Source organism: Berghia stephanieae, chromosome 15 (assembly GCF_034508935.2).
Source record: "Berghia stephanieae isolate SIO BIC M18660-M18661 chromosome 15, UCSD_Bste_1.3, whole genome shotgun sequence".
Lineage (NCBI taxonomy): Eukaryota > Metazoa > Mollusca > Gastropoda > Nudibranchia > Aeolidiidae > Berghia > Berghia stephanieae.
This window is the reverse complement of record NC_088374.1, coordinates 15,364,936-15,377,476: the sequence shown is the minus strand read 5'-3', so window position 1 is coordinate 15,377,476 and position 12,541 is coordinate 15,364,936. Positions and strand designations below refer to the sequence as shown.

The following is a 12,541-nucleotide window of genomic DNA, read 5'->3' as shown; positions in this document are numbered from 1 at the left end:
TCCTGTAGGTGGTAAGGAGAGGGTTAATCAAGTTTCCATACCCCATAGCTGTCTTACTGTGTGGAGTCTTTTGAACTCTCTTAGTTGATGCGTAGGTCACCTCTGCTGTTTCCTCCTCCAACCTCTTACTATTTCTAATTTCCTTTGCAAGGTCCCTTTCTATATTTATATTTTAATGAGATTACCCGTGTTTTGCCCTGGCCCTGTGCAGGATCCTTAGCCGAAGGGGAGAGAGAGTCGAATGTTTAGTACCTCTTTATAACAGATGATTTTTTTTTTTTCGCCTTGTAAATCATCTCTGAGTTTATGTACTTTTATAGTTATTCGTTTTTAATGTACTTTACCTTGTAAACATCTGGGTGTTTTTGTTCTTTATATGAAGCTGTTATATTCTTATTTTTATGAAGCTGTTATATATTCTTATTTTTATGAAGCTGTTATATTCTTATTTTTATGAAGCTGTTATATATTCTTATTTTTATGAAGCTGTTATATATTCTTATTTTTATGAAGCTGTTATATTCTTATTTTTATGAAGCTGTTATATTCTTATTTTTATGAAGCTGTTATATTCTTATTTTTATCAAGCTGTTATATTCTTATTTGCGGGTGGTTGGATGGGAGCATCACCCTTGAATCATATACCTATGATGTTCGCATGGGTGTACGATCCGATAGTGATGTCGTTTCTTCTTCTCTTTACTAGCCTATCCTGCTTCTTTGGTTTGTGATTGTATTTTTGACAGGGGATATTTTTTTTTCCTGTAAATCTTCTGCCTGTTTGTTCTTGGTTATTTATAATTTAGCTTATGATATCTTTAGGTTATGATTTTGATTTACATTTGTACTATTTTTGTTAGATTGCTTGTTTTTTTTGTTTCAGCGGTCTCTCATATAACCTCAATTGTGTTGGAAGAGACCTAAAGCAACAAACAAACAAACAAAATATTCTTATTTGTTTATTGTTTTTAACATCACATACTATCATGTCTGCACAAATCAGTGACTCAACAAGTTAAAAATCCATGGCTTTGTAGGCTGTTACAGTACTATTGAGCTTTATATAGCGCAATATCCACTAAATGTGCTCAAAGCACTTTACAAGGGGTCCCTGGTCAACAGCAACATTTAACATGTAGGACGGGACTGACGCCTGTGAGGCGAATTACAATTTTTTCGGACAAAGACAAGGCTGTTAACGGCCAGGTACTCATTTTACACCTGAGTACGGTGAGATATTGTGAGTAAAGAGCCTTTTCCAAGCGAGGCTCGGACCCAGGACCTTCCGATCCGAAAGCGAGTGTCATACCACTAGACCACATAGCCACACAATCACAATCAAATCCAATCACATGGCTGGGTGATTCAGCAATCATGTCACCACAAAGGTCAAGCAACGTTCAGCATGGTCAGTGACTGGATGGGTGACAGTGATAGTAGGAAATTCTAATTCCAAAGTTTTGTCCTCAGGTAAAAAGTGCGCACTTAACACACATTACCCCACTCAACTCAAGTTTGAATGAGTACTCGGCTATAGGCAGTGACAGGTGATGTGAAAGTGGTAGTACACACACAGACCAAAAAAAAATGGCAACTAGTACCATGTGAAATAGAAATATGGTTCCATGTGGCCTGCTGGGGGAATAAATGAGTCTTTATTCAAGGGTGATTCATGAAAATGCACTATTTAAATGTTCATTTTAAAAAATATATGAACATGTCAACACATTGTGATAAATACTCACAAAATAGAGGGAACCATGTATTGGAGATGATTATTTTTATCCATAAACTTAATCTTTGACCTTTCACCTTTCATCTTTATAGAGATTGGAAAACCTGCAAGGGGAAATGTCTGTGTTGACGTCACCAACCAAAGGTCACATGAGGTCAACCTCAGATGTTAGCGCCATCTCTTTGGATTCGTTATCGGGCTCCACCATTACGGAGATAGGTGGGTAATATAGAAAGGTTGTTTTTTTTTGTTTTTTTTGAGAGGGGGGGGGGGGGGGGGGGGGGGGGGGAGGTGTGTAATATAGAAAGGTTTTTTTTGTTTTTTTGAGGGGGGGGGGGGGGGGGGGGGGAGGTGTGTAATATAGAAAGGTTTTTTTTGTTTTTTTGAGGGGGGGGGGGGGGGGGAGGTGTGTAATATAGAAAGGTTTTTTTTTGTTTTTTTTGAGGGGGGGGGGGGGGGGGGGGGATGTGTAATATAGAAAGGTTTTTTTTGTTTTTTTGAGGGGGGGGGGGGGGGAGGTGTGTAATATAGAAAGGTTTTTTTTGTTTTTTTTGAGGGGGGGGGGGGGGGGAGGTGTGTAATATAGAAAGGGTTTTTTTGTTTTTTTGAGGGGGGGGGGGGGGAGGTGTGTAATATAGAAAGGTTTTTTTTGTTTTTTTTTTGAGGGGAGGATGTGGTTGGGTAGGTAGGTGGATGTAAGTGTTGAACAGCTGAGTATTGATGTGTATGCCGAGGGGGGTGGGGTGGGGAAGAGAGAGAGAGAGATAGGGGTGGGAGAGATGGAGAGAGATAGCTAGATAGACAGAGAGAGAGAGAGATAGATAGATAGACAGAGAGAGATAGATATATATATAGAAAGAGAGATAGATAAACAGAGAGAGAGGGGGGGGGGAGAGAGAGATTTGGACAGAGAGGGAGAAGATGAGATAAGCAGGGAGACTTTGAACTGTAATTATTCTACTATTATATTATAACTTTAATTTTTTTTCATATTAAGATGAAGATCTTTTTAATTTACTATGTGAACGTCTTCCCCTCAGACAAAAGGTTTGGTGAGATGGAGGAGGACCAGGGCTACGACACAGCACAAAGAAGGTCAATGACCACCTCATCCGATGTGTCCACGGTGCATGGAACGCCGTCTGGCAAGAAGAAGGGAAACAGGCTGGCTCCTGATGTACCACAGGTGGTGGAGCAGAACGGAGAGGTGGTGAAGGTTGGTGTTTGGGTAGTGGATGGCTGGGGTGGTATCAGTTATTGGTGTGGATGATGATGGTGGTGGTGGTGGTGGTGGTGGTGGTGGTGGTGATGGTGGTGGTGTTGGTGGTGGTGGTGGTGGTGATGATGCTGGTGGTGATGATTATGATCGTGGTGGTGGTGGTGTGATGATGATGATGATGGTGGTGGTGGTGGTGGTGGTGGTGGTGGTGGTGGTGGTGGTGGTGGTGGTGGTGGTGGTGGTGGTGGTGGTGGTGGTGGTGGTGGTGGTGATGATGGTGGTGGTGGTGGTGGTGGTGGTGGTTGTGGTGGGTGGTGGTGGTGGTGGTGGTGGTGGTGGTGGTGGTGGTGGTGATGATGGTGGTTGTGGTGATGATGGTGGTTGTGGTGATGATGGTGATGGTGGTGGTGTTGGTGGTGGTGTTGGTGGTGGTGGTGGTGGTGGTGGTGGTGGTGATGGTGGTGGTGGTGGTGGTGGTGGTGATGATGGTGGTTGTGGTGATGATGGTGATGGTGGTGGTGTTGGTGGTGGTGGTGGTGGTGGTGGAGATGATGCTGGTGGTGATGATTATGATCGTGGTGGTGGTGGTGTGATGATGATGATGGTGGTGGTGGTGGTGGTGGTGGTGTGATGATGATGGTGGTGGTGGTGGTGGTGGTGGTGTGATGATGATGGTGGTGATGCTGGTGGTGGTGGTGGTGATGATGATGATGTTGATGGTGGTAGCTGTTTGTACCAATACCAGTTATGTTGATTGTTCTTGAGTTATTGGGGTCCCCCCCCCCCCCCCCCCCTCATGATGAAGTCCAAGGACAGCCTGGCTCAGTGGTACAGTCTTTGCTTCATACCCGAAAAGTGCCGAGTTTGATTACCCACTGCATTGTGTGGCCTCTAGCTTTTTATCATTTCTATTTATAGCCGCAATCAAACAAGAGGAAAAAAAGAAATAGTTAAAAAAACAATTTATATCTCACCCTTTTGGGGTTTAATTATATCATTAACTCACTCAACCCTAACACCGACTATATCCGTAGTTTACCCGGGGTTACTTTTACCCCATGCCTATTTATTACATTTTTCTGAGACAAATTATAGGCGTAGTATCAAAGCTAATGTTTTTGATTTTTACATGTTAATGATAGTTGAATAAAAGAATCTATGTACATTCTCATTTTTAATACATTTTTTTTCTAATTTTGAAAAGTAGCAAAAATCTCTAGGATTGAGTGAGTTAAGGGTCAAAATGCATGCTTTTCCTTTCTCCATCACAGAAGAGCTCCAACCAGGAAAACATTGATGTGTCCCTGCTCTTGAAACTTCAGAACCGAGTGAGAACTTTGGAGAAAGAGAAGAAGTCATTGAGGCAGCGTTTGGATAACTACGAGGATGATTCCTCTAGGAGTTCTATAGTATCTGACTCCGCCTTTGATGCACTGAAGGTAAAAATGATGTTGGTGGTAATAGTAATAATCATAATAATAATCATAATAATAATAATATAATAATAATAATAAAATAATATAATAATAATATAATAATAATAATAATAATAGTTATAAAATAATAATAATAATAATAATAATAATATAATAATAATAATAATAATAATAATAATAATAATAAAATAATAATAATAATAATAATTATATAATAATAATATAATATAATAATAATAATAATAATAATAATAATAATAATAATAATAATAATAATAATAATAATAGTAATAATAATAATAATAATAATAATAATAATAATAATAGTAATAATAATAATAGTAATAATAATAATAGTTATAATAATAATAATAATAATAATAATAATAATAGTAATAATCATAATAATAATAATAATAATAATAATAATAATAATAATAAATAATAATAATAATAATAATAATAATAATGATAATAATAATAATAATAATGATAATAATAATAATAATAATAATAATAATAATAATAATAATAATAATAATAATAATAATAGTAATAATAATAATAATAATAATAATAATAATAATAATAATAATAATAATAATAATAATAATAGTAATAATAATAATAATAATGCATACTTTCTATAGCACCCCTTTCCACCAAAAGTGCTCGGAAGAGCTTATACATACATATATGCACATGCGATCATATATATAATTCAATAAAATCAATAAAATCACTCACAGAAAACTGAAAGGAAGTACTCTGTCTTTAAAGGAGGACAGAGAATTACGGTGCCTGGTGTCTGCTGAAAGAGGGAGCAGGTTGTGAAAAATTCTACTTAGGAAGTAGTAGAGACTGCCATGCAAGGCTCGGGCTGCCGAGTCACACCCGTGATTGCTCTCAACAAGACTGATGATACCAAAGTCATTCAGGGCTCAAACCATCGTTTCTTGAGACGGAAGGATGCCTACTATATATATACTATACACTAAATATAAAATATAAATTGTCACTCACATTATATGGCCAAGACGTACGTTTCTGTGGTTTTCGTCCACGTCTTCAGTCGGCATAATGGACGAAAACCACAGAAACGTACGTCTCGGCCATATAATGTGAGTGACAATTTATATTTTATATTAGCTCTAACCATCATTATCGAGCACTTTCGTACCTACAAGTACCCACCAACACTCATAAATATACTACACACTATATATTTGATTTGAAATTTATATTCACTTTTATGACATAAAATATAAAGGGAGAGAAGCCTTCACAGGTTGGTTTTTTTTTATTTTTGTCTCCTTCCTGCCCAGATGCAAGAAGTCCAAACGGACAACGACAAACTCCGCAAGGAAGTGGCCAAGCTGATGGCCTCTATCGCCCAGACGGTCAATTTCGAGAAGACCTCACAGGAAGGCATTTCATTGGCCGGGAAAGAGTTCCTTGGTGAGTCATGTGACCTGGGGACCAGCTTTGATTGGCTTTCATTTTTTTTTTTCTTAGTATTTTTGTAGATGTGATACTAACGAATGGAATATGGGTTGTTGTTGGTGATTAACACTGGAAAGCTTGAATACGAAATGATTGGGGCTATGAGAGGGATAGAGAGAGTAGTGTGTCTATGGATGTGGACACACACAGGTTGAGAGATAGAGAGAGAGTGTGTATGTCTATGTGTATGTGTGTGTATGGTGTGTGCATGTGAAATATATATATATATATATATAAATTGTGTTGTCCCCTTTTATATGACGCACATTTACTCACTCTGTCCATGGGTATGAGATGGCCGAGTAGATAAGGCATTGCTCTTCTACGCTTGGGACCAAGGTTTGAACCCCATATGGGCATCTCATTTTTTTTTTTTTTTTCTACAAGCAAGAAACATAGCCCCTGTTTGCTCTATTTGCTGCACCGCACTGTGACAGATGCTCAGGTCATTTAGGTCTAGATTGCTGTGGATAGATCTGATTTAAGCCATTAGTAGTAGTAGTAGCTTATGGCTACACCTCCAAATGTATTTCGTCAACCCAGCTTCAAAAGTCTTCCTCCGCCCTAAGGACTGTTTCATAGCCAACTTCAAGTTTAGTTACTGGACAGTGGAGGACGATGTGATCGCTGGTCTCTGGTGCTGCCTGACATTTTCGGCAGGCATCACTGTTCCGAAATTTCCATCTGCACATAATATTTGATTTAGTTCTGTTGTGTACTGTTATGAGGCGATTTGAGGAAACCCAGTATTTCCTGGCATTGTGGAATGCAGGCATTCTTTTGGTGGGATCTTTTATGATGTTTCCTCCTCTTGGTTTTCCCTGTTCCACATTTCTCTCCAGTCCCCCTCCACGTTAAGGTCTTCTCGATTTGAGTCTTGTTGTTGAAGGTGCTCCCTTTACGATCATTTTTATTATCTGTGGCTTCATCAATTCTTGCATGCATCCTTTGATTTGCGTGTTTAAGCCATTTGTGGTTCCTCACTCAAGTATGGAACCTCAACGAGACCAATTAGGGAGCAGGCACTGGTGTAAAGATAAAGATCTGAAAAAAACTGTGTATGAAACATTGCCAGACAAAGCAACAAGAAAAATACAACAAAAAAACAAAACAAAAAAAAACCTCCCAAAAAATCTACTGGGGATCGAACTACAGGTGTCTGTTATGCGATATTACAATTTTTTTAACAGAGGCAATTCTGTTAAATACCAGGTACTCATTTTACACCTGAGTACGGTGTGAGTAAAGAGCCTTTTCCGAAGACTGGACTATTCGCCAATGAGAGTTAGGATTTGAACCCCGGAGCTTGGAGCTTCCAGTCCCAAAGGCAAGTTTCCTACCACAAGACCTGATAGCCGCAATTTTACCTTTAAAAAATTCATTTTCCTATTTCTGATTATTTAGGGTTTCTAAACTCATTTGTGACCCTCTGCCTCAAAACGGTATTAAGTCGGGTTGGTTAAGATGTTTAAAATGGAATTTATAGCCAGAAATATCAGACTTGTGTTGAGTTTGTATGTTTTGTAGAAGAGAATGGATACCATATTTTAGGGTGCTAATACCAACAATTTATATGTTTGACCAGTTTAACATTTAATTCGGCATTTAAGCATATGGATCGTTCCAACATAATACCGTTTTGAGACGATGGGTCACATTTTTTCTTAGTCTGGTTAATTCCGATACAACAACAGTATATATTATGTGATACTCAGGTGCTAGAGGCTGTGGACTGTATATGTGACCCACCGTATCGAAGCGGTATTATGTCGGGATGATTCAGACCCCAAATAGTGAATTTAGAGATAAAATTTTGAGAAATTTGACCTTAGAAGTTTTTGCAATGCAAGAAATAGTCTTTATACTCCACCAGAACGTACAGAAATTAAACCCAAGTTGGATATTTGTGGCTATGAATTCAATTTCCCGTACCGAGTGAATCCCGATATAATACCGCTTCGATACGGTGGGTCACATATGTAAGGAGTAATAAAAATAAATGAATGTAACGGCTTTAAAAAAAAAGAGAGAACAAAATACCAAATACGGAACGTTTCAGATTCAAAACCCTTCTTCAGCCAACAACAAAAAAAAAACAAAACAATAAAAACATAAATACCTACATTGCTTAAAAAACAGGATAGACGACAGAGAAATATTTGGCACGCCCTTAGTGGGTTTGAAGTAATGTATTTTATTTATGTTGTCATAGATAGTATGTGCTTGGCTAAGAAGCTCACAACATTGCCATCCGGAAGTATAACGGACCAACACACAAAACTATGTGTAATGTAACCTCGAACGTTTATAGTCTGGATAATACAGTTTAGTGAGAATGATGCATAAACGCAGATGGCAAAAAACAATAACAAAGACCAGAGTGACGAAAACTTCATTCTATCTATTGGGTTTTTTTTGAAGGCTGAAGAAGGGTTTTGAACTTGAAACATTCCATTTGTGCTATTTTGTTCTTTAATTTTTTTTTTAAGCTGTTATATTCATTTCAGTTTATTAGTTGTAACCGACATGCACCGATTTTCAGGTCTGATAACCCAATTCATGATGGGCTCATTGCTGTAGTGGAAATCTAAAAAAATGATGCAAAATATTTTCCATCACAACAATGTTAAATTAGGCCCATAAGTGGGTTTGAATGTCAGAACTGCATATCAACAAGATATGAAGTGAGTAGAAAAGTGCCAGAAGACAATAGAGAATAATTTTTTTTCGCGGCGGTGGTGGGGTTTGAACCTGCGACCTTATTGGTACGACAACTCCGCCTGGCAGGTGAGAGCGTGGCTCTACCGTGTGAGCTATCCACGAACACAAAAATATTCGTTTCAAACCCAAGTCATTTCTAGATCCCTCTCTCACCCACTTCTTGAGATCGCCGATTCGTTCGCACACCACCATCGCGAAGTAATTTTGACCAGCAGTTAAGCTTAATAGCCAATATTCTCAACACAAACATATAACATAGAAACGATTGAGACATTGAGTATGCTCCGGTGTCTGGGGTGAATTTTTAATTCAGAAAAGTGAGTGGAGCAGGCACTTATGTTGGTAACAACAAGATATGAAGTGAGTAGAAAAGTGCCAGAAGACAATAGAGAATAATTTTTTTTCGCGGCGGTGGTGGGGTTTGAACCTGCGACCTTATTGGTACGACAACTCCGCCTGGCAGGTGAGAGCGTGGCTCTACCGTGTGAGCTATCCATGAACACAAAAATATTCGTTTCAAACCCAAGTCATTTCTAGATCCCTCTCTCACCCACTTCTTGAGACCGCCGATTCGTTCGCACACCACCATCGCGAAGTAATTTTGACCAGCAGTTAAGCTTAATAGCCAATATTCTCAACACAAACATATAACATAAAAACGATTGAGACATTGAGTATGCTCCGGTGTATGGGGTGAATTTTTAATTCAGATAAGTGAGTGGAGCAGGCACTTATGTTGGTAACAACAAGATATGAAGTGAGTAGAAAAGTGCCAGAAGACAATAGAGAATAATTTTTTTCGCGGCGGTGGTGGGGTTTGAACCTGCGACCTTATTGGTACGACAACTCCGCCTGGCAGGTGAGAGCGTGGCTCTACCGTGTGAGCTATCCACGAACACAAAAATATTCGTTTCAAACCCAAGTCATTTCTAGATCCCTCTCTCACCCACTTCTTGAGACCGCCGATTCGTTCGCACACCACCATCGCGAAGTAATTTTGACCAGCAGTTAAGCTTAATAGCCAATATTCTCAACACAAACATATAACATAGAAACGATTGAGACATTGAGTATGCTCCGGTGTCTGGGGTGAATTTTTAATTCAGAAAAGTGAGTGGAGCAGGCACTTATGTTGGTAACAACAAGATATGAAGTGAGTAGAAAAGTATGTACTCATCGGGTGTAACAAAATAGCAGATATACCAGCAAGACGTGTATCACTATACTCCTTTGTGCGGCTATGTGGTCTAGTGGTATGACACTCGCTTTCGGATTGGAAGGTCCTGGGTTCGAGCCTCGCTCGGCGCATAGTTGAGTCCTTGGAGAAGGCTCTTTACTCACATTCTCTCACAGTACTCAGGTGTAAAATGAGTACCTGGCCGTTAACAGCGTTGTCTCTGTCGGAAAAAAAAATGTTATATCACACAATAGGCGTCATGTCCCGTCCTAAAATGTTACGTGTTGCTGTTGACCAGGGACCCCATGTAAAGCGCTTTGAGCACATTTAGTAGATATTGCGCTATATAAAAAGCTCAATTCAATTAATAATTACAAAAATTGTAAAAATTGTTAAAATTGTAATATTGCCTGACAGGCGTCATGTCTCGTCCTACATGTTCTGTGTTGCTGTTGGCCAGGGACCCCTTGTAAAGTGCTTTGAGCACGTTTAGTGGATATTGCGTTATATAAAAGCTCAATTTTTTAAATTTTTTTTATACATGTGATATCTGGTGTGTTCTATATTCTCTCTATTTTTTTTCTTCTTCTTCGTTATCTTCTTCCTCCATGGCGTGGTCTGTATCCATTCTTCTTTCTATTCACGTTAACTGCCCCCCTTTTACATCTCCTCATTTTCTCCATCTGTCTATCCATTGCGTACGTCTATCCCTTACCGTCCATCTTTCTATTCGTCTTTCTCCCACTCCTTTTCCTTTTCCTTCTCCTCGTGGCCTTCCTGGTCGTCGTCCTGTTTGCCTTCTCATCTCTCCCTTACAATTCCTCCTCTTCCTCCTCTTCTTCCTCCTCCTCTTCCTCCTCTATTCCTTCTTCTTCCTCCACCTCCTCCTTGTAATAACCAGAGACAGCCAGTTCCCTTGACAATGGCGTCGAGTCACTCCGTGGTGAGAAATTTTTAAAAACTCAGATTGAAATCCAATCCTTATAATAAAAATCCTCCTCCTACTCCTCCTCTCCTCCTCTCCATTCTTCACTTTTCTCACTTATCTCTTTCCTCTTTTCGTTTCTAACCCCCTTACTTTTTCAACTCTTTCTCCTCTTGCTCGGCCTTCTCCTTCCCCTCCATCCGGCCTCCTCCACTTTCTCCCTCTATTCTTCATTCTCTAATTCTTCCTATGTATTTAAAACTTTACTCAACTCCATCATCGATCACTTTTTGTTCCTCTATAATAACCACACACCACTCCACCCCCCCCCCCACCTCCCTTCCGTCTGTTTTGACACCCCCTCCACCAATACTTTAAATCCATCCACTCTACCTCGTACCCCAATTCCGAATTGGGTTACAAATGAATAATCACTGTCAGTTCACGTTCGACTGTCAAGAAGGCTGGACGCGTCTTGTTTTGTCTATTTAATGCAAACCATTGTGTTAATTTTTCCTTATTCTTATTGGATTTTTAATCTGTTATTCGACCTGTGGCATACCAATTCCCATTGGAGTATATTATTAACAATGTAAAAGTGGTGCTTAATGATTTCAACTTTTGAGGAAATTTTTTTAATTACTTCGAATAAACGGATAAAGTTGAAGATTTGAGTCCTCCCCCCCCCCCCTCCCTTCCCTTCCCGTCTGTTTTGACACCCCCCCTCCACCAATACTTTAAATCCATCCATTTTATTTCTACACACTCCAAATCACATGATGAATCTCATGGAGGGTGGGGGAAGAGGAGGAGCAGAAGGAAGAGGAGGTGGTCGAAGACGAAGAGGATGACGAGGGGGAGGAGGAAAATGGAAATGAAAAAGAAGAGAGGGAGAGAAAAGAGGTGGCACTTATGGAATCGGGAACGAGATTAGTGGAAGAGTAGCATCCCTTGATTGGACGTCACCTTACAGAGAGAATGTCAAAATGGTTTTGCACATGCGTCTCTCTTTCGGTGAAGTGTCTCATGCAGCACAACCAACATGACGTTCTCTCTCTAATAACTTTTCCGCTCGTGACTTCCAATCAAGGGACGCTACTCTTCCGCTAATCTTATTCCCTATAAGAAGATGAAGTAGAGAAATGGCTTATTAAATGGAGTCGGAGTGTAGTATGTCTTTAAAACAAACAAACAAACAAACAAACAAAAAAATTTTTTAAAGTCATGCACATAATTAGAGCATTTAAAGATTTTTAGTTCTTAAACGATACGATACGATACGATACAGTAAAACACCCACAATGCCTTGAGTTAGTATTTCCCTAGTCATGTGACCAGAGTAAAATAAATATGAATGAATAATGGACTTTGAGTAAATTGGAACATTTTTAAAGCATTTTTCCACAGATGAGCCGTACTCTGAAAAAACCCCCCAAAAAAACAAAAATGTTTTAAAAACTGAGGAGTGATGACTAGTTGTTTTTTTTTTGTTTTTTTAAATTTTTTATTTGGGGGGGAGGGGGGTTTGTTTTTTGTTTGTTTTGTTTTGTTTTTATTTTTAGGCTTTAGAAAATCAAAGTCATACGTAAGTGAAACTTGGCAAATGTACAAAGAGGACGCAAATATATTATTAAACGCGTTTCATATGAACTTGTTTTCGCAAGAAGATCAATAGAACTTGGAAAGATAAAATCAGAAATGAAGAAATAATGAAAAGAACGGACGACGGATGCGATCGTGGAAATGACAGACGGAGTGTAAGAAATGACATTATTGAGATTGTTTGGCCACGTAGTAGCTCGAATGAAGGACAGACAGTCCATTC

At 39.0% G+C, this 12,541-nt stretch overlaps 1 protein-coding gene across 3 annotated transcripts in view; it reads left to right on the top strand.

Moving 5' to 3' along the window:
• Nucleotides 1-12,541, top strand: part of LOC144960693 (unconventional myosin-Va-like) — a 174,921-nt gene that overhangs the window by 86,462 nt on the left and 75,918 nt on the right. For all 3 annotated transcript variants that reach the window (XM_078893982.1, XM_078893981.1, XM_078893980.1), the window contains 4 exons: nt 1,828-1,954; nt 2,776-2,951; nt 4,226-4,393; nt 5,716-5,848. In XM_078893982.1, coding sequence (XP_078750108.1) covers nt 1,828-1,954; nt 2,776-2,951; nt 4,226-4,393; nt 5,716-5,848 — 604 coding nt within the window. The remainder of the gene's footprint in view (nt 1-1,827; nt 1,955-2,775; nt 2,952-4,225; nt 4,394-5,715; nt 5,849-12,541) is intronic.